Source organism: Anolis carolinensis, unplaced genomic scaffold (genome assembly GCF_035594765.1).
Source record: "Anolis carolinensis isolate JA03-04 unplaced genomic scaffold, rAnoCar3.1.pri scaffold_11, whole genome shotgun sequence".
In the NCBI taxonomy this organism is placed as follows: Eukaryota; Metazoa; Chordata; class Lepidosauria; order Squamata; family Dactyloidae; genus Anolis; species Anolis carolinensis.
In genome coordinates, this window is record NW_026943822.1 from 2599907 (window position 1) to 2622506 (window position 22600).

General features: G+C 45.2%; 1 protein-coding gene across 3 annotated transcripts in view; it reads left to right on the top strand.

Annotated features, from left to right (window-relative positions):
• The window catches only part of tp53bp1 (tumor protein p53 binding protein 1), a 34357-nt gene extending 11982 nt beyond the window's left edge, over positions 1 to 22375 (top strand). For all 3 annotated transcript variants that reach the window (XM_062963624.1, XM_062963623.1, XM_062963625.1), the window contains 12 exons: positions 634 to 1117; positions 1223 to 1378; positions 4267 to 4499; positions 5891 to 6037; positions 6137 to 6489; positions 6598 to 6789; positions 9102 to 9311; positions 10640 to 10834; positions 12538 to 12632; positions 14910 to 15109; positions 20117 to 20262; positions 22050 to 22375. In XM_062963624.1, coding sequence (XP_062819694.1) covers positions 634 to 1117; positions 1223 to 1378; positions 4267 to 4499; positions 5891 to 6037; positions 6137 to 6489; positions 6598 to 6789; positions 9102 to 9311; positions 10640 to 10834; positions 12538 to 12632; positions 14910 to 15109; positions 20117 to 20262; positions 22050 to 22234 — 2596 coding nt within the window. In that variant the 3' untranslated portion in view covers positions 22235 to 22375. The remainder of the gene's footprint in view (positions 1 to 633; positions 1118 to 1222; positions 1379 to 4266; positions 4500 to 5890; positions 6038 to 6136; positions 6490 to 6597; positions 6790 to 9101; positions 9312 to 10639; positions 10835 to 12537; positions 12633 to 14909; positions 15110 to 20116; positions 20263 to 22049) is intronic.
• Positions 22376 to 22600: the final 225 nt, after the last annotated feature.

Sequence of the window (22600 nt, forward strand, 5' to 3'; positions counted from 1 at the left end):
ACTCCTCTGTTTTCAGAGTCTTCTCATTTACTGTTCTGATGTATGAGTTTTTTAATACTGGTAGCCAGATTTTGTTCATTTTCATGGTTTCCTCCTTTCTGTTGAAGTTGTCCACACACTTGTGGATTTCAATGGCTTCTCTGTGTAGTCTGACATGAGAGTTGTTGGAGTGGTCCAGCATTTCTGTGTTCTCAAATAATATCCTGTGTCCAGGTTGGTTCATCAAGTGCTCTGCTATGGCTGATTTCTCTGGTTGAGTGAGTCTGCAGTGCCTCTCATGTTCTTTGACTCGTGTTTGGGCAATGCTACGTTTGATGATCCCTATGTAGACTTGTCCACAGCTTCCTTGCTTGGTTTCTCCATACCTCACAACCTCTGAGGATGCCTGCCATAGATGTGGGTGAAACGTCAGGAGAGAATACTTCTGGAACATGGCCATACAGCCTGGAAAACATACAACAACTGCAAAGACACTTTTAATGACATAAAATGATAAGTCGCTTCTGAAACAAATTTAAAAAACCAGGAAGCCACAAGAGCCAAGGTTCCCCAGTGACTGTTTCCATTCAAGGGGCAAGAGAGTGGGGTAGGAGACGGCTTGCTTTATTCTGATGCATCTCCAATGGGTTCCAGGGGAGACCTGTTCCATTTCCCAAATTCCCGGGAAGAGGAGGAGGAGAAGGAAGAGAAGGAGGAGCCCACCCCTGGATCCAGGCAGAAGGCAGCGCGGCTGGATCCCCGGCCTTGTGGGCAGGCGCTGCGTGAAGGCGGTCCAGCTGGATGCACCGAGGAGGCGGCAGAAGAGTGCATGGAGACGGAAGCTGTGGAGGCGCACGAGGGGGAGGCCGGGTGGAGGGAAGCAAAGGGGCCGGGCTCTGCCCCCCCTCCAAAAGGGAGCGATCCCACCCACAGCCCCAGGCCTCCCGCCAGCAGTGGGGTCCGAGGCCCAGCAAGCATTGTGTCTGTGGCCACGCAGACGGGGGCCTGCAGTCGGGCGGAAGTGGGCACCAGCATGGCCCAGGTTTGGCCTGAAATGCAGGATGCGGAAGCGCAGACCGAAGAGGGGCGGAGGGGGACCCCCAGCAGGACACAGACGACGGAAGCGCCACTCAACCAGGTGAGACGGAGCATGGACTCGCCTGCAGCACATGGGGCATTTTACTGGGCTATTCTGGGAATGGAAGGGACTTCTGTTTCTTTATTGGGCCTTCCCTTTCTCCAGAACGACAAGGAAGACTTGGCTTCATCCTGCCAGCCAAGAGTCCACGTCTTGCAGCGCCATGTGCGGACCGTTCGCGAAGTGCGCACCGTTGTTACACGTGTCATCACAGACGTCTACTACAAGGACGGGGCCGAAGTGGAGCGCAAAGTGGTTGAGGTGAGCCTGGTGGATCCTGCTCCTCTGTGGCCTGGACCTGATTTTTTTTTAAATTATACAAATGTTTATTTACATACATTAACAGATTACAGTGTAAACAGGAGACAAAAATGAACATTTTACAAACACATAACCTCACTAGCAAGGCCTGAATAACTATAATTTCCTTATAAGTATAAGCTCCCAAGCCTTTCTATCTACAATGGAGTTCTTTTTACCTGAATAAATACTTTTTGTACTTTTACTGAGACTCTGCAGTCCATTGCAATCCTAAATGGTCAACGGCTTCTCTTGCTCACCCCGTTTTATCCATGCCTCACAGCCTCTGAGGATGCCTGCCATAAATGTGGGTGAAACGTCAGGAGAGAATACTTCTGGAACATGGCTACACAGCCCGAAAGACATACAACTCTGGGGGTTGTTGCTCATCTCCATTTCTAGGCCAAAGAGCCGGCATTATCCATAGACATCTCCAAGATCATGTGGCCGGCATGACTGCATGGAGCACCGTTTAATCTTATAATGTTAGCTATTTCAATAAATATATTGTTCCAAAAACTTTTAAGCTGGGGCAGTCACACCATTGATGAAAATATGTCCTTTTGTGCATGCCACATCTACAGCAGAGGTTACTTTTTCTTCCTTTCCATCTGTTGTAATTTAACTGGTCTCCATATGACTTTATACAGGTTTTCTTTTAATCTCATTGACAGATTCTTAACCACTCCCCACTTTAGGTAAAAATCCCATATGTAGAGAGCTAAATAGATATGAAGAATGGCTAAGTCAACTTAAAAAGCAAGAAATGTCTGGGAAAGGATTACCATATATACTTGAGTATAAGCCGAACCTTATACTTGAGTATAAGCCGACCGGAATATAAGCTGAAGCACCTAATTTTACCACAAAAAAACTGGGGAAAACATTGACTCCAGTATAAGCCAAGAGCGGTAAATTTCAGAAATCAAAATAGATACCAATAGAATTACATTAATTGGGACATCAGTAGGCTAAATGTTTTTGAATGTTTACATGACACTGTAATTTAAGATAAGACAGTCCAACTCTGATTAAATCATTATTCTCGTCGTCTTCCATGTATATATGATTATGTATCCTTTTAATAATAATAGAGTAGAATAATAAATGTAATAGCAATAATATCAGAGTGAAATGATAAACGCATTAATAATAATAAAAATAGAGTAAAATAAATGGAACAGTAACAGTAATAATAAATGTAATAATAATTAATAGAGTAAAATAACAAATGTAATAATACCAATAATAATAGAGAAAAATACTAAATGTACCATATATACTTGAGTATAAGTCGATGTGAATATAAGCCCACCAGGACCCTCACCTGAGTATAAGCCGAGACGGGCTTTTTCAGCCTTAAAATAAGGGCTGAAAAACTTGGCTTATACTCAAGTATATACGGTAATTGGGAAAATATATAATGGATTAATAGGTGAGGAAATAGGCTTGAAGTTGTTAGAAAAGGTATGGGAAGGAGGCCTAGGGCAATGATGGGCAACCTTTTGCACTTGGTGTGTCAAAATTCACCAAAAAACCTAGCATGACTTGGATGGTGTGTCACTTTGAGAAAAAAAAACATAATTTCGCAATATGTATAGTTTAAATAACAAAAATATATAATTGTAATATATACAGTAGAGTCTCACTTATCCAACATTCGCTTATCCAACGTTCTGGATTATCCAACGTATTTTTGTAGTCAATGTTTTCAATACATCGTGATATTTTGGTGCTAAATTCGTAAATACAGTAATTACTACATAGCATTACTGCATTTTGAACTACTTTTTCTGCCAAATTTGTTGTATAACATGATGTTCTGGTGCTTAATTTGTAAAATCATAACCCATTTTGATGTTTTAATAGGCTTCTCCTTAATCTATTTATTTATTTATTTACAGCATTTATATTCCGCCCCTCTCACCCCGAAGGGGACTCAGGGCGGATCACATTACACATATAGGCAAACATTCAATGCCTTTTTAACATAGAACAAAGACAAACAACATAGCTCCGAGCGGGCCTCGAACTTATGACCTCCTGGTCAGTGATTCATTGCAGTTAATTGCACTGGCTTGCTCTCCCGTCTGCGCCTCCTTATTATCCAACATATTCGCTTATCCAACATTCTGCCGGCCCATTTACGTTGGATAAGTTTTTTTTTATGTTGGATAAGTGAGACTCTACTGTAACTATATTTAAGAAATCAAAAACTATTTACTACCATTATTTCCATGTACAACAATCTATGGTACCTCTTGCAGTTTTCACGCTGATTTCTCTCTATTCTAGTTTCAATGTAGTCATGAATAATGAATAATATTATAATAATATAACAGTAATAATATAATATACTACAATAATAATAGTATGTATGTATATATATATGTGTGTGTGTGTAATGTGCATAATTCCCATGGAGTAAACAACAAAAACACTTGACCAAATCACACCAAATTTAGCCACAAAAGACATAGTCATCCAATCAATCTGCATGCGGCAGCGTGTCAGCAAAAATGGCTAGGCGTGTCAGTGCTGACATGCGTGTCATAGGTTGGCCATCACTGGCCTAGGGCCTCTGATGACTCTGGGATGGAAAAGGAGTCTAAAGTGGCCCAGACCTGGTTCCAGTGGCTCCTTGACCCAGATTTGGTGATCTGCTCAAGGAGTGACCCTTCCCCATCTTCCACCCTGAAGGGAAGAGAGTGGGCAGCTAACCTCTGGCCCCTTTGAACTCTGGGGCTGGAGGAGGGCCACCTCGCTGCTTGTTGTAGTCTCTGTAATACGGCATCCCCGGCCTCGCTGCCATTCTCCCCTGAATGCTGCCATTCCTTTCTTGGTTCCAGGAGAGCGAGGAGCCCGTCGTAGAGCGCCAAGAGTCCGAGGCGGCCCTCTCTCCGTCCCGCACGGGGGGATCCTCGCTGACCCCTGGAGACCTGGGGGACATCAGCTCCTTTTCCTCCAAGTCCTCTGGGCCCCAGCAGGCCTCCAGCGGAGGGAGTGGGGCTTCTTCCTTCATCAACAGTGGCATCATTGCGGGGCCCCACGACTCTGCCTTGCCAGCTGTCAGGAAGCCCAGGTAAGGTTGGGGTCCTCCAAAGGGGAAGGCGGAGCCATGGGTTCCTTGGGCCACTGCTGTGACAGTACTTTGAGAAGCAATAACTGTATTAGACAAATGTTTTTAAATGTGATTATTTTTTTCTTATTGTAAATTTGTTTTTATAGTCAATTGTTTTAGATATTTGTATTGTTTTGTATTGTTTTTTATATAATGTTGTGAGCTGCTTTGGGTCCTCATTAGAGAGAAAAGCGGGATATAAATAAAGATTATTTATTTCTTTCTTTATTATTGTATAACACAGCAAACAAGATAGATATGCTGGATTTCGTATCACAAAATCCCAAGTCGAACACTTCCCAAGTGTCTAGGACTGTGTGATGTATTTTCGGATGATGCGTGCAGATCCCAGCAGGGTGGCCTTTTGCAGTTGGCAGATCGTAATTTTGTCGATGTCTATTGTTTCCAACTGCCGGCTGAGATCTTTTGGCACGGCACCCAGTGTGCCCATCACCACCGGGACCACCTGTACTGGTTTCTGCCAGAGTCTTTGAAGTTCAATCTTGAGGTCCTGAGAGCGGCTGAGTTTTTCCTGTTGTTTTTCGTCAATGCGACTGTCACCTGGGATGGCAACATCAATGATCCAAACCTTTTTCTTTTCCACAACTGTGATGTCTGGTGTGTTGTGTTCCAGAACTTTGACAGTCTGGATTCGGAAGTCCCACAGTATCTTTGCGTGCTCATTTTCCAATACTTTTGCAGGTTTGTGATCCCACCAGTTCTTTGCTGCTGGGAGGTGGTACTTGAGGCATAAGGTCCAATGAATCATTTGGGCCACAGAGTTGTGCCTCTGTTTGTAGTCTGTCTGTGCGATTTTCTTACAGCAGCTGAGGATATGATCCATGGTTTTGTCGGTTTCCTTGCACAGTCTGCATTTTGTGTCATCAGCTGATTTTTCGATCTTGGCCTGAATTGCCTTTGTCCTGATGTCTTGCTCCTGGGCTGCAAGGATCAGGCCTTCTGTCTCCTTCTTCAGGGTCCCATTTGTGAGCCAGAGCCAGGTCTTCTCCTTATCAGCTTTTCCTTCAATTTTGTCAAGGAACTTTCCATGCAGTGTTTTGTTGTGCCAGCTGTCAGCTCTAGTTTGTAGTGCGGTTTTCTTGTACTGGTTTTTTGTCTGCTGTGTTTTGAGGAGTTTCTGATTTTTGACTTCAATCAAAGCAGGTTCTTCACTTTGCTTTACATATTCTTCCAGGGCATGTTCTTCTTCTTTGACTGCTTGTTTTACTTGTAAGAGTCCTCTGCCCCATTATTATTATTATTATTATTATTATTATTATTATTATTATTATTATTATTATTATTGCTGTTGGGCACAGCTTTGCCAAAGCTAAGCAGGCTTTTTCCCCCAGCCCCAGGAAGGGGGGACTGCTGACCCAGCGGGACCACAGAGCAGCCGAAGGGCACCAGGAGGAGGAGGGCCTGGGCGGGAATGCGAGGCCGGCACTCCGTGGGCAGGCGAGAAGGGCCCGCCCTGCGGCACGAACCACAGGAAAGAGGTAGAGCCAAAGTATGGTCTGGGGGGGGGGGGGGTTGGGTGTGGGGAGAGTGAGGCTCAGGAGTTGAGCAGCACTACCTCCCTTTCTGTGGCTTCGCAGGGGCAGCACATCTGTGACAGAAAACCACTCTGTGCCTCCGGCCGAGGCGTCCCTCCACTGCCGCAGCAGCTCCCCCGAAATCCCTCTGCAGGAGCTGCCCGCCCCCCCTTCGCCCTCCCCCTCCTCCCCCTCGAGAGACAGCCTGGTGGGCCTCCGGGTGGTGGCCAAGTGGTCCTCCAATGGCTACTTCTACTCCGGCACCATCACCCAGGACGTGGGGAGCACCAAGTACAAGCTGCTCTTTGACGACGGCTACGAGTGCGAGGTCCCGGGGCGGGACATACTCCTCTGCGACCCCCTCCCCCTGGAGACCGAGGTGACGGCCCTCTCGGAGGACGAGTACTTCAGCGCCGGTAGGGAGGGGCCCTGCCCGGGGAATGAATAGACGGAGAGCGGGGGGCTTGGAGGGGTCTCCTGGGCCGCCCTGGTGATCTCCTTCGTTGCTATCTCTGCACCCGCAGGGGTGGTGAAGGGCCACCGGCAAGAGCTTGGGGAGCTCTTCTATTGTGTGGAGAAGGATGGGCAGCAGAAATGGTACCGGCGGGCGGCCGTCATCCTGTCCCTGGAGCAAGGGAACCGACTGCGGGAACAGTTTGGGCTGGGCCCCTTCGAGCCCCTCACCCCTTTGGCAAAAGCCGCCGACATCAGCCTTGGTAAGGGGATTTATTTATTTATTTTGCGTCAATAAGTTTGAAAGTGATAAAGGAATCACAAACAGCTAAATAGTTTTGGACCAAAAGCAGGCAACAGCAATTGCATTGTCTGTAGCTTTGAACAACTCCTCCTCCGTACATGAGGCAGGGCATTGTGGGCAAGCATACATATGCGGAGTTGTTGGTTCTGCTCCACAGTCACACAAGGTGCCATCTTGCCAGGTTGTCTTTTGATCTGCCCACTCTGCTTCTCAGTCTCTTCAGGGACTTCCAAGTTGCCCATTCTTGGTTTGCCTCTGGAGGAAGGAAGACCCTCTTGGGGGGCCATCCAGTTGTAATTGCCTGGTTTAGCTGCCCAGAGGGACACCCTTGCTGTTGCTGGAGGAACATCAAGAGGAGTGGTGGTTCTCATGAAGCCCTTCCTTGACTTGAGTCTACTGGGAGGAGGCTGATAGTCATGCAGTGGGTGGCTTGCACAATGATATAATATATAATAATAATAATTTTATTTTTATACCCTGCCACCATCTCCCCAGAGGGACTCGGGGCGGCTCACAGATATAAAACAAGCATGCAGTGGTATCAAATACAAAAAAAACACAAATAAAATTAAAAGGCATAAAATAAAATCACAATCATTATAAAACACATGATAAAACACAGCAATAAAATCATACAGGCCCAGGCTGTGGCGCAGGCTGGAGAGCAAGCCAGCTGCAATGAATCACTCTGACCCGGAGGTCATGAGTTTGAGGCCCGCTCGGAGCCTGTGTTTGTCTTGTCTTTGTTCTATGTTAAAAGGCATTGAATGTTTGCCTATATGTGTAATGTGATCCGCCCTGAGTCCCCTTCGGGGTGAGAAGGGCGGAATATAAATGCTGTAAATAAATAATACAATGGATTGGGCAAAGTGCATTGAGTAAAACTTGTAAACATGAAGGAAGTTAAGGTGTTATAAGATCATGGGGAGAACCTTAAACTGGGGTGAACTCTGTGGCTATGTCGAGGAGTTAACCAACAATGTTCGACCTAATTTCTCTCACTGTTAGCAGCAACTTCCCATCACACGTCAGGAGGGGCAATGCCAGCTAACTTGTAGAGTTTATCAACAGGTGATATTGTGATTATTCTGCATGTTTCGTTCAGTGCTATGCCCACTTGCTTTGTATGGAGAGACTTGTGCCAGACAGGACAGGCGTACTCAGCAGTTGAGAAAGACAAGGCCAGGGCTGATGTTCTTATTACTTGTGGGTCTGCACGTAGATATAAAGTTGTCCTATTACTAGCTAATCTACAGAATAGAACAGTGGTGACAAACTCCATATAATCATTCCAGTCGCATGAAAATTGGACAAATGAAGACTGTTTACAACATGACATTATGCTTATATGTTTTCCACAGTGACAGATAAGTATATTCAATGACTGAGTTCAATACTTCAAATTTCAGTATTGTCCCACGTAGATAAAAGTCTTAGGAATGCATGGACAATAAAATACAACAACTGATAATTTCTTCTGTGAATTGTGGTTCACACTTTAGATACATTCAGCATAGTCCCATGTACATTAGCGTCTCGGAGACGCGTATAAAGGAATGTAAAACATAAAGGAGTGTAAACCTCTTCTGTAAATTGTGGTTCACACTTTAGATACATTCAGCATAGTCCCATGTACATTAGCGTCTCGGAGACGCGTATAAAGGAATGTAAAACATAAAGGAGTGTAAAACTCTTCTGTAAATTGTGGTTCACATTTTAGATACATTCAGCATAGTCCCATGTACATTAGCGACTCAGAGATGCATATAAAGGAATGTAAAACATAAAGGAGTGTAAAACAACAAGGTTTCCCGGGTATTTTGTGATCCCTGTTTCTGGATAAATATCCCTTCTTCAGGTTGCTTCTGAGGGTTCTTTCATGTGTTCATAGTAGAATCTCCTGGAGCTTTTGTAAATTCCACTAAGGACTTTGTGGCTCTGCTATAGACCTTCAACTGTGGATAATGATCCTTCTCCTTCCATTTGTGTTCCAGACAGGACAGGCGTACTCTGCAGTTGAGAAAGACAAGGCCAGGGCTGATGTTCTTATTACTTGTGGGTCTGCACCCCATGCGCTGCCAGTCAGTTTCCGCAGGATGTTGTTGCGTGCAGCTACTTTGTGCTTGGTGTTCATGTAGTGTTTCCTATATGTTAGTAAGGGGATGGGGATGGGGGAAAGCCAGAGAAGTTGGGAGGTGGCCGAGTGGGCTGCTCTCACCCCGCTTCCAGACTCCCCTCCTCCTAACCTGCCCGGCCTGCTGTTCTGCCTAGACAACCTTGTGGAGGGGAAGCGGAAGAGACGCAACATGGGCTCCCCGGGCCCCTCCCTCCGGACGGGGCTTCTCCTCCGCAAGGCTCCAGACAGCCCCCAGTCACCCCATCGGCTGCAGTCCAGCAAGAGGAAACTGAACACCTCCGATGGGGAGCAGTCGCCTGCCAAGCGAGGGCGCAGGACAGCCCCCCCCACGACGACAGCGTCAGGTCAGGCTTTGCTGCGCTCCCAGGGGGAATGGAGGGCGGTGGATGGGGCCGCACCTGAAGTCCAAGTGGGAAAACTAGCCCTTTGGGGTCACCAGAAGAGCCTGAGGCCCGGGGAGGGGGGCAGGCTGCCCGCGAGGGAGGGGGGCAGTCATGGGCAGCAATGGGCCTCTGTTTCATAGAATCAGCCACTTATAGAATCATAGAATAGTAGAGTTGGAAGAGGCCTCATGGGCCATCCAGTCCAACCCCATTCTTCCAAGAAGCAGGAAATCGCATTCAAAGCACCCCCGACAGATGGCCATCCAGCCTCTGCTTAAAAGCCTCCAAAGAAGGAGCCTCCACCACAGTCTGGGGCAGAGAGTTCCACTGTTGAACAGCCCTTCTCACAGTGAAAAAGTTCTTCCTGATGTTCAGGTGGAATCTCCTTTCCTGAAGTTTGAAGCCATTGTTCCCTTGCGTTCTAGTCTCCAGGGCAGCAGAAAACAATCTTGCTCCCTCCTCCCTATGACTTCCCCTCACATACTTATACATAGCTAGGGGCCCCTGATGGCACAGTGTGTTAAAGCGGTGAGCTGCTGAACTTGCAGACCGAAAGGTGCCAGGTTCAAATCCTGGGAGCAGAATGAGCGCCTGCTGTTAGCCCCAGCTCCTGCCAACCTAGCGGGAAGGTAACAGCGCTCCATGCAGTCATGCCGGCCACATGACCTGGAGATATCTATGGACAATGCCGGCTCTTCGGCTTAGAAATGGAGATGGGCACCAGCCCCCAAAGTCAGACACGACTGGACTTAACGTCAGGCGAAACCTTTACCTTTACCTTTTATCATGTCTTCTCTCAGCCTTCTCTTCTGCAGGCTAAACATGCCCAGATCTTTAAGCCACTCCTCATAGGGCTTGTTCTCTAGACCCTTAATCATTTTAGTTGCCCTCCTCTGGACGCTTTCCAGCTTGTCAACATCTCCTTTGAACTGTGGTGCCCAGAATTGGACACAGTGTGATCCCAGGTGTGGTCTAACCAAGGCAGAATAGAATAGATGGCTAACATGACTTCCCTGGATCTAGACACTATTGATGCAGGACAGAATCCCATTGGCTTTTTTAGCTGCCGCATCACATTGTTGGCTCGTGTTCCCCTTCCTCCCCACGAGGACCCCAAGGTCTTTTTCGCACACACTGCTGTCAAGCCAGGCGTCTCCCATTCTGTATCTTTGATTTCCATTTTTTCTGCCAAAGTGAAGTATCCTGCATTTGTCCCTGTTGAACTTCATTTTGTTAGTTTCGGCCCATCTCTCTAGTCTGTCAAGATGGTTTCTCTTCTAAACATACAGGGGCTGCTGGTGCCAAGGAGACGGGGAGCCCCCCTTGCAGCGGAGGGGACGCAGGAGCAGCTGAGGAACGGTGGGGGCCTCTGCCCCACAACAAGACCCTCTTCTTGGGCTACGCCTTCCTCTTGACAGTGGCCGGACCCACGGACAGACCCTCCAGCGGCCAGGCGCTTGCTGTGAGCTCCGGAGAGGAAGAAGGTGAGGCAGCCCCAGAAGCCAACAGGAAATAATATATAATAATAATAATAATAATAATTTTATTTTTGTATGTCACACAGGGGCAAGCCCAATACAATCATATAATATCATAAAATCAACAGTTAAGACATCAAAGAATGCATTTAAAAACAAATTAAACAAGTCATGATTTAAAATAGACATAACTAAAATATTAAACAATCATCAAAGGTCCAATATAGGACCACAGTCTGGGTGACAGTCAAACTGATGAAGGGAGTGTCTATTACAGAATAGAACATACATCAAATAGACACGACAAGCAGGGAAGATAAATCTGAACGCAAATCAAATTATAAAGTGACAAGGCAAGTTTCAATGTGGATATGGGCCAGGTTATAAAGGACTTGTCTACTCAAAAGCTTGTTTTGGAAAACCAAGAATCTCCATAGCCTTTTGGAAGCACGATCCTTTCTGAGATTATTTGGCATTCACACTATTTAGAATAACCTTTCTATATCTAGCTCTGCATTATTTATATAAGCATTGAATGTTTGCCTGTTACTATGTTGGAAGCCGGTCTGAGTCCCCATGGGGAGATAGGGTGGGATCCAAATGAAGTTTATTATTATTATTATTATTATTATTATTATTATTATTATTATTATTATTATTATTATTATATTATGACACAGCAAACAAGATAGATATGCTGGATTTCGTTTCACAAAACCACAAGTCGAACACTTCCCAAGTGTCTAGGACTGTGTGATGTATTTTCGGATGATGCGTGCAGATCCCAGCAGGGTGGCCTTTTGCAGTTGGCAGATCGTAATTTTGTCGATGTCTATTGTTTCCAAATGCCGGCTGAGATCTTTTGGCACGGCACCCAGTGTGCCCATCACCACCGGGACCACCTGTACTGGTTTCTGCCAGAGTCTTTGAAGTTCGATCTTGAGGTCCTGAGAGCGGCTGAGTTTTTCCTGTTGTTTTTCGTCAATGCGACTGTCACCTGGGATGGCGACATCAATGATCCAAACCTTTTTCTTTTCCACAACTGTGATGTCTGGTGTGTTGTGTTCCAGAACTTTGTCAGTCTGGATTCGGAAGTCCCACAGTATCTTTGTTAGCTCATTTTCCTATTATTATTATTATTATTATTATTATTATTATTATTATTATTATTATTATTATGTTATTGTTGATGCCATATTGTTTTTGTTGCCCCTACTTTTCCACTTATAGAGCTAGTTTGTTTTTCTTTGAAATACGGTAAATCTTCAAAAACATTTAATCTACCGATGCCTCTATTAATGAAATTTTATTGGTATCTATTTTATTTTGAAATTTGCCCGTAGCTGCTGCATTTCCCACCCTCGGCTTATACTCGAGTCAATAAGGTATCCCAGTTTTTTGTGGTAAAATTAGGTGCCTCGGCTTATATTCGGGTCGGCTTATACTCGAGTATATACAGTACATGCAATACAGTAAGCAATCACAATTATAGACATAACAAATAACTAGTATAGGAGGCTTGTAGAAGATTGCTATTATTGGGAGTGTGCATGCATGCCTTATGCGACAGAAATCTCTCGGGAAAACTGCCCAGAAAATGTAAACCATATCATTGAGTGGGGCAGGGAATGTCAGGTGCAGAATCAGAAGAGATTCTTTGGGGTGAGGAATGGTATTTTAGTTTGCCACGTTTCTTACCGTGTATCCAGAGTTACTGGTGACGACGCCATACAATCAAAGCTATGTTGAGCTGCAGTTGAAGGCAGGAGGCGGCTTCATCCTGGAGGACTTCAACGAAAGCCAGGTCAGAATTTTGGCAAGGTCTTTGCTCTGCTGTACTGGACTGCGAGTTTCGTGTTCAGAAGGGTTCTGGATGAAGGAAGGAGGCCAGGGAGCCTCTCAAAGCAAGACCTTGGCAACTCTAATTTTATAATTATAATTGCTAATTTTATATACATATATATATATATATATATATATATAATTTATAATAATTTATAACCCTAATTTTATCATCGCTAATTTTATATACATATAAAATTATGTATATCTATATATATAAAAGAGTGATGGCATCACGGCGATCCACAAAACAACAAAACTACAGGCCCCCCAACCTCGAAATTTGACGACACAACCCATCATCCACGGCTCTAGGTTGATACAACAAAAAGAAAAGAAAAATAAAGTCCTAATTAGAGGGAGAGGAATAATTGCTTTTATCCAATTGCTGCCAGTTAGAAGGCTAAGCTCCTCCAACTTGGTCTCCTAGCAACCCAATAAAAAATAATAAAAAACACTAAAAATAATTAAAAACACTAAAAAATTAATACAATAAAATAGCATAATAACAAAAAATAACTAAAAATTATACAATAAAATAATAAAATATAATAAATAAAAAGATAACTTACAATAAAATTAATTAAAAAATACAAATAACGTCAAATAAAAATTACACAACAATTTTTAACCAATACCACCACCACTTTGCCACAGCAACGCGTGGCCGGGCACAGCTAGTAATTTTATATAATAGAAGAGCCCCAGTGGCAAAGTGTGTTAAAGCACTGAGCTGCTGAACTTGCTGACTGAACTGTCAGCGGTTCGAATCTGGGAAGCAGGGTGAGCTCCTGCTGTTAGCCCCAGCTTCCGCCACCCAGCAGTTTGAAAACATGCAAATGTGAGTAGATCCGGCGGGAAGGTAACAGCGCTCCATGCAGTCATGCCAGTGGCCACATGACCTTGGAGGTGTCTATGGACAACGCCGGCTCTTTGGCTTAGAAATGGAGATGAGCACCAACCCCAAGTCAGACATGACTGGACTTAACGTCAGGGGAAACCTTTACCTTTACTTATACAGTAGAGTCTCACTTATCCAACACTCGCTTATCCAACGTTCTGGATTATCCAACGCATTTTTGTAGTCAATGTTTTCAATACATCATGATATTTTGGTGCTAAATTCGTAAATACAGTAATTACTACATAGCATTACTGCGTATTGAACTACTTTTTCTGTATAACATGATGTTTTGATGCTTAATTTGTAAAATCATAACCTAATTTGATGTTTAATAGGCTTTTACTTAATCCCTCCTTATTATTCAACATATTCGCTTATCCAACATTCTGCCGGCCCGTTTATGTTGGATAAGTGAGACTCTACTGTATATATAACTGGGGCCTCTGGTGGCATAGTGTGTTAAAGCGCTGAGCTGCTGAACTTGCGGACCGAAATGTCCCAGGTTCAAATTCCGGGAGCGGAGTGAGTGCCCGCTGTTAGCCCCAGCTCCTGCCAGCCTAGCAGTTCGAAAACATGCCAATGTGAGTAGATCAATAGGTACCACTCCGGCGGGAAGGTAACGACGCTCCATGCAGTCATGCCAGTGGCCACATGACCTTGGAGGTGTCTACGGACAACGCCGGCTCTTTGGCTTGGATGAGCACCAACCCCCAGAGTCAACATAACTGGACTTAACGTCATGGGAAACCTTTACCTATATATATAATTCATAATAATTTATAAATATATAATATATTGTATATACATATAATATTGATAATAATATTATAACAGAATACAATATTATACTACTAATCATACAATATAATAATATTAATTGCACGTAAACTAAGGTTCACGTGCAAGGTTTATGTGGACGAATGGATTAAGTATTTTATTATACTGTTTTAAATGTATTTATTGGATTGTTTTAAATTGATTGTTTTAATTGCTATGTTTTATTTTTGTACTGTATACCGGCATTGAATTTGCCAGATTGTGAGCCGCCCTGAGTCCCTTCGGGTGAGAAGGGCAGCATATAAATGATGGAAATAAATAAATAATAAATAAATAAATTATATATTTAATGTAATATTACTAATCATATTACCATATAATGATATAGTACAACATAGTAATTTAATGCTTATATTGTGCTATGCTAATAATCTATTGTATGTTCATTTGATTTGTAAGCCGCTCTGAGTCCCCTTCGGGGTGAGAAGAGCGGGATATAAATGTAGTAAATGAATAATAAATAAATAACCCTCCCTGCCTTTTCTCCATGCAATCCAGTGCAGCGCAGCCTACCAGTGCCTCCTGGTAGCAGACAAGCCCTGCCGCACACGGAAGTACCTCCTGTGCCTTGCCAGAGGGATCCCGTGTGTCTCCCACGTCTGGGTCCACGACAGCTGCCACGCCAACCAGCTGCAGAACTACAAGGATTATTTGCTCCCTGCCGGGTACAGCCTCCTGGAACAGAGGATGCTGGAGTGGTAAGTGCCGCAGAGGCCCCATCCCTTCTGGTTCAGTTCAGAAAGAAACTGAAGACCTGGCTATGCACGCAAGCGTTTAAAGCAGGGGTCCCCAAACTAAGGCCCGGGGGCTGGATGTGGCCCTCCGAAGTCATAGCGTTTAAAGCAGGGGTCCCCAAACTAAGGCCCGGGGGCCGGATGGGGCCCTCCGAAGTCATAGCGTTTAAAGCAGGGGTCCCCAAACTAAGGCCCGGGGGCCGGATGGGGCCCTCCGAAGTCATAGCGTTTAAAGCAGGGGTCCCCAAACTAAGGCCCGGGGGCTGGATGTGGCCCTCCGAAGTCATAGCGTTTAAAGCAGGGGTCCCCAAACTAAGGCCCGGGGGCCGGATGTGGCCCTCCGAAGTCATAGCGTTTAAAGCAGGGGTCCCCAAACTAAGGCCCGGGGGCTGGATGTGGCCCTCCGAAGTCATAGCGTTTAAAGCAGGGGTCCCCAAACTAAGGCCCGGGGGCCGGATGGGGCCCTCCGAAGTCATAGCGTTTAAAGCAGGGGTCCCCAAACTAAGGCCCGGGGGCCGGATGTGGCCCTCCGAAGTCATAGCGTTTAAAGCAGGGGTCCCCAAACTAAGGCCCGGGGGCCGGATGGGGCCCTCCGAAGTCATAGCGTTTAAAGCAGGGGTCCCCAAACTAAGGCCCGGGGGCCGGATGGGGCCCTCCGAAGTCATAGCGTTTAAAGCAGGGGTCCCCAAACTAAGGCCCGGGGGCCGGATGGGGCCCTCCGAAGTCATAGCGTTTAAAGCAGGGGTCCCCAAACTAAGGCCCGGGGGCTGGATGTGGCCCTCCGAAGTCATAGCGTTTAAAGCAGGGGTCCCCAAACTAAGGCCCGGGGGCTGGATGTGGCCCTCCGAAGTCATAGCGTTTAAAGCAGGGGTCCCCAAACTAAGGCCCGGGGGCCGGATGCGGCCCTCCGAAGTCATAGCGTTTAAAGCAGGGGTCCCCAAACTAAGGCCCGGGGGCCGGATGTGGCCCTCCGAAGTCATAGCGTTTAAAGCAGGGGTCTCCAAACTAAGGCCCGGGGGCCGGATGTGGCCCTCCGAAGTCATAGCGTTTAAAGCAGGGGTCTCCAAACTAAGGCCCGGGGGCCGGATGCGGCCCTCCGAAGTCATAGCGTTTAAAGCAGGGGTCTCCAAACTAAGGCCCAGGGGCCGGATGCGGCCCTCCGAAGTCATAGCGTTTAAAGCAGGGGTCCCCAAACTAAGGCCCAGGGGCCGGATGCGGCCCTCCGAAGTCATAGCGTTTAAAGCAGGGGTCCCCAAACTAAGGCCCGGGGGCCGGATGCGGCCCTCCGAAGTCATAGCGTTTAAAGCAGGGGTCCCCAAACTAAGGCCCAGGGGCCGGATGCGGCCCTCCGAAGTCATAGCGTTTAAAGCAGGGGTCCCCAAACTAAGGCCCAGGGGCCGGATGCGGCCCTCTGAAGTCATAGCGTTTAAAGCAGGGGTCCCCAAACTAAGGCCCGGGGGCCGGATGCGGCCCTCCGAAGTCATAGCGTTTAAAGCAGGGGTCCCCAAACTAAGGCCCAGGGGCCGGATGCGGCCCTCCGAAGTCATAGCGTTTAAAGCAGGGGTCCCCAAACTAAGGCCCAGGGGCCGGATGCGGCCCTCCGAAGTCATAGCGTTTAAAGCAGGGGTCCCCAAACTAAGGCCCAGGGGCCGGATGCGGCCCTCTGAAGTCATAGCGTTTAAAGCAGGGGTCCCCAAACTAAGGCCCGGGGGCCGGATGCGGCCCTCCGAAGTCATAGCGTTTAAAGCAGGGGTCCCCAAACTAAGGCCCAGGGGCCGGATGCGGCCCTCCGAAGTCATAGCGTTTAAAGCAGGGGTCCCCAAACTAAGGCCCAGGGGCCGGATGCGGCCCTCCGAAGTCATAGCGTTTAAAGCAGGGGTCCCCAAACTAAGGCCCAGGGGCCGGATGCGGCCCTCCGAAGTCATAGCGTTTAAAGCAGGGGTCCCCAAACTAAGGCCCAGGGGCCGGATGCGGCCCTCCGAAGTCATAGCGTTTAAAGCAGGGGTCCCCAAACTAAGGCCCAGGGGCCGGATGCGGCCCTCCGAAGTCATAGCGTTTAAAGCAGGGGTCCCCAAACTAAGGCCCGGGGGCCGGATGCGGCCCTCCGAAGTCATAGCGTTTAAAGCAGGGGTCCCCAAACTAAGGCCCAGGGGCCGGATGCGGCCCTCTGAAGTCACAGCGTTTAAAGCAGGGGTCCCCAAATTAAGGCCCGGGGGCCGGATGTGGCCCTCCGAAGTCATTTACCTGGCCCCCGCCCTCAGTTTTATAATATAATATATTGTATATACATATAATATTGATAATAATATTATAATGTAAAGCAATATAACACTCATAATAATACCATATAATAATATTAATTCTAAATTCTATATTACATATAATATTATTAATAATATTACCGTATAGAGATATAGTTCAATATAGTAATATATAATGCTAATATTGTGCTATACTAATAATATAATATATTGTATGTACATATAATTTGTAAGCCACTCTGAGTCCCCTTTGGGGTGAGAAGGGTGGGATACAAATGCAGTAAATAAATGCAGTAAATAAATAAATAAATTTTAGACTTCAGTTTTATAATATAATATATTGTATATACATATAATATTGATAATAATATTATAATGTAAAGCAATATAACACTCATAATAATACCATATAATAATATTAATTCTATATTCTATATTACATATAATATTATTAATAATATTACCGTATAGTGGTATAGTTCAATATAGTAATATATAATGCTAATGTTGTGCTATACTAATAATATAATATATTGTATGTACATATAATTTGTAAGCCACTCTGAGTCCCCTTTGGGGTGAGAAGGGTGGAATACAAATGCAGTAAATAAATGCAGTAAATAAATAAATTTTAGACTTAGGCTCATCCAAAGTCTGAAATGACTTGAAGGCACACAACAACAACAACAACAACAACAACCCTAATTAACCTGACTATCTCATTGGCCAGAAGCGGGACCACACTTCCCATTGAAACCCTGATAAATGTATGTTGGTTAAAATTGTTTTTATTTTTAAATATTGTATTGTTCTTTCATTGTTGTTGTTGGTTTTTTGTTTTTTGCACTACAAATAAGACATATGCAGTGTGCATCGGAATTTGTATTTTTTTCAAATGATAATCCGGCCCCTCAACAGTCTGAAGGATTGTGGACCGGCCCTCGGCTCAAAAAGTTTGAGGACCCCTGGTTTAAAGAATAAGTTGTTACTGGCTTCAACTTGGTCTGGAATAAGGTTTTTGTACAAGGTCTGGTGAATGAATGGCATAAGCACGTTGCACTATTTTAAATTTTGTATATTGTATATTATAACTAGGGGCCCCTGGTGGCACAGTGTGTTAAAGCGCTGAGCTGCTGAACATGCAGACCGAAAGGTCCCAGGTTCAAATCCCGGGAGCGGAGTGAGCGCCCGCTGTTAGCTCCAGCTCCTGCCAACCTAGCCGTTCGAAAACATGCCAATGTGAGTAGATCAATAGGTACTGCTCCGACGGGAAGGTAACGGCACTCTATGCAGTCATGCCAGTGGCCACATGACCTTGAAGGTGTCTATGGACAACGCCGGCTCTTCCGCTTAGAAATGGAGATGTGCACCAACCCACAGAGTCGGTCATGACTGGACTTAACATCAGGGGAAACCTTTACCATTACCTTTTAAATTTCCCCTGTTTCCCCTAAAATAAGACATCCCCAGAAAATAAGACCTAGTAGAGGTTTTGCTGAATTGCTAAATATAAGGCCTCCCCCGAAAGTAAGTCCTAGCAAAGTTTTTGTTTGGAAGCATGCCTAATAAACAGAATACCAGAGCATGCAGGATCGGTAAATGTACGTACCATAAAGTGTTGTACAGTAGAGTCTCACTTATCCAACACTCGCTTATCCAACATTCTGGATTATCCAACGCATTTTTGTAGTTAATGTTTTCAATACATCGTGATATTTTGGTGCTAAATTTGTAAATACAGTAATTACTACATAGCATTACTGTGTAATGAACTACTTTTTCTGTCAAATTTGTTGTATAACATAATGTTTTGGTGCTTAGTTTGTAAAATCATAACCTAATTAAATGTTTAATAGGCTTTTCCTTAATCTCTCCTTATTATCCAACATATTTGCTTATCCGACGTTCTTCTGGCCCATTTACGTTGGATAAGCGAGACTCTACTGTACATGGAAATATTGGTAGTAACAAGAAATTCTTGATAGGATTCACAGTTTTTCTGGTCATGCTGGTTTGTGATGACAACTACTGTACAGTATATAATAAATGTTCATTTTTTTGTTCAACAATAAATGTGAATTCTTCTTCATGGAAAAATAAGACATCCCCTGAAAATAAGACCTAGAGCATCTTTGGCAGCAAAAACTAATATAAGACACTGTCTTATTTTTGGGGAAACACAGCATAACTGTTTTAACTGTTTTAATGTTTATTTTATTGTATTACTAGCTGTGCCCGGCCACGCGTTGCTGTGGCAAAGTATGGTGGTATGGAAAATAAAGTATTGAGGAATTGGTGGTAGTTAAGGTAAAGGGTCCCCTGGGCTGAGTGGGTTGCTAGGGGACCAAGTGAACAGAGCTTAGCCTTCTAACTGGCAGCAATTGGGTAAAAACAATTATTCCTCTCCCTCTAATTAGGACTTTATTTTTCTTTTCTTTTTGTTGTATCAACCTAGAGGCATGGATGAGGGGTTGTGCTGTCAATTTATGAGGTTGTGGGGTGTTTACTTTTGTTGTTTTGTCCGCTGCCGTGATGCCATCACTCTTTTATATATATAGATAGATGGTGTATAGGCATAAATTGCCAGTCTGTAAGCAGCCCTGAGTCCCCTCGGGTGAGAAGGGCGGGGTAGAAATGATAGATAGAAATAAATAAATAAGCCCTCCTACCTCCCTCCATGTCCACTCCTGACCTGTCTCATTCTTCCCAGGCGGCCGCGGAAGGACCCCTTCCACAAACTGAAGGTGCTCCTGGTGTCGGATGAACCGCAGGACTTTTTGGAATTTTGGTCTGAGATTCTCATGACTGGAGGAGCCGCATCTGTGAAGCAGCAGGCATCGGCTACATGGAGCAAAGGTACTGCCACCACTCCCTCCCTCCCTCCCTCCCTCCCATGGGGCCTGGGAATCTCATAGTCCAAAAGGGGGTCTATATTCATCCACAGCAAACAGTCCTACAAGGGCAAAGCATGCACAGAGTTCTCTCCCCAGGTCCAACCAGTCAATCTCACCAACTCAAGTTGGGGAAGAAAATTGGGTGGAGGATTGAACCTGGTAGGGTCACAAACCATCGGGGTATAGAATGGACCACGACCCGTTGGGATGGCAAATCCAATGAGGGTAGCAGAGTTTGTTTCGTAAAGAATGATCCGCATCCTAGTCTGCAAGGCAGCAGAAAACAAGCTTGCTCCCTCCTTCCTATGACTTCCCCTCACATATTTGTATATGGCTATCATGTCTCCTCTCAGCCTTCTCTTCTGCAGGCTAAACATGCCCAGCTCTTTAAACCGCTCCTCATAGGGTTTGTTCTCCAGACCCTTGATCATTTTAGTTGCCCTCCTCTGGACGCTTTAATAATAATAATAATAATAATCTTTATTTTTATACCCCGCCCCATCTCCCCGAAGGGACTCGGGGCGGCCTACATGGGGCCTAGCCCGATAAAACAATCAATATTAGTAACACGACTATAAAACAATTATACCAGTAAAACATCAATAGCAATAAAACAATCGTTAAAATCGGCAAGAAGCATACAAAAAACATACAATATTAAAACAGGAGACTAATTCATAAAATCCAGAACAGAATGTGCCGGTAGAAATGGACAATAAAGTGCAAAATAGCATTGGCAACATCTTAAAATGGGGGCTATTATAAAATGGGCAGATGGATCAGTCCAACATCAAATTAGGTGTCAAAGGCCTTTTGGAAGAGCCAGGTTTTTAAGCTGGCTCTTCCAAAATAATAATAATAATAATAATAATAATAATAATAAGAAGAAGAAGAAGAAGAAGAAGAAGAAGACGAAGAAGAAGAAGAAGAAGTAGTAGTAGTAGTAGTTTATTTGTATCCCACCAGAGGGGACTCGGGGTGTCTCAGCAATATCAAATACAAAACAATAACAATATAGGGTTGTTGTATGTCTTTTGGGCTGTGTGGCCATGTTCCAGAAGTATTCTCTTCTGACATTTCGCCCACATCTATGGCAGGCATCCTCAGAGGTTGTGAGGTACAACCTCTGAGGATGCCTCACAACCTCTGAGGATGCCTGCCATAGATGTGGGCGAAACGTCAGGAGAGAATACTTCTGGAACATGGCCACACAGCCCAAAAGACACACAACAACCCTGTGATCCCGGCCATGAAAGCCTTCGACAACACAATAACAATATACAATACACCAATGAACGATAACATGCACCAATTGTAATATTTGTACATTAACCAAAAAGAATAAAAACACAATTAAAAACATAGAATTTAAAAACAGTGAGGCTGTAATAGTACAAGCTTGTACTATAGTACAATAGTTTCCAGCTTGTCAACATCTCCCTTCAATTACGGTGCCAAGAATTGGACACTGTGTGATTCCAGGTGTGGTCTGACCAAGGCAGAATAGAATAGTGGGAAGCATGACTGAGCCATCTGATCAGTTGGATGGCATCAATTCTTAAATGCAGCCTTAATAACTGGAAGGCTTAACTCCTGGTCTGCTTCCTGGAGCTCCTGATCCTTCCCTAACTCTGCATCCCGACTTCTGGTCTTGCAAGGGGAGATCCCTCAGTGCCAGGCTGCTGCTCTCTGCTTGCCCCTGACTCTTCATCTTCATCACAAGCCCTCTCCTTCGCTTTCTCCCTGCAGACGTGGGCCTGGGCCTCTTTGACGTGCTGGTGACGGATGACTCCTGCCCGGCGGCTATTTTAACGTGTGCAGAGGCGCTGGCGCTGCCGGTGGTGTCCCAGGAGTGGGTGGCCCAGAGTCTCGTGGCCGGGGAGCCGGTGGGGTTCCAGCTCCTGGCCTTTGCGCCCCAAGGCCGCTCCAGCTGAAGAAGCTCCCTTGCGATGGTTTTAACTTTTTGTGTCAATTAAGCCCTTGTGCATGAAGATGACGTGCTTGTATATACTTTTGACTTCTGAACTTCCATGATGATGGAAAAAATAAATACTGGCTTTCTTGTTGTTGTGGTACGTGAGATTTCCCTTATCATCTTTCAAGGAGCCCGGCACCCATGTCCTCTCTAAAATCATGAAAGGCTTCTGTAAAGATCTATTAATAACTTCTAAGGTTCTTTCAGACAGGGGGGAATATTTTGATCCCACCGCTGCCACCAATTGTAAAGAAGCTATTAATAATAATGACTGCCACCAATTGTAAAATGCAGCCACCAAAGACTCAAAGAAGAGACCTTTTAC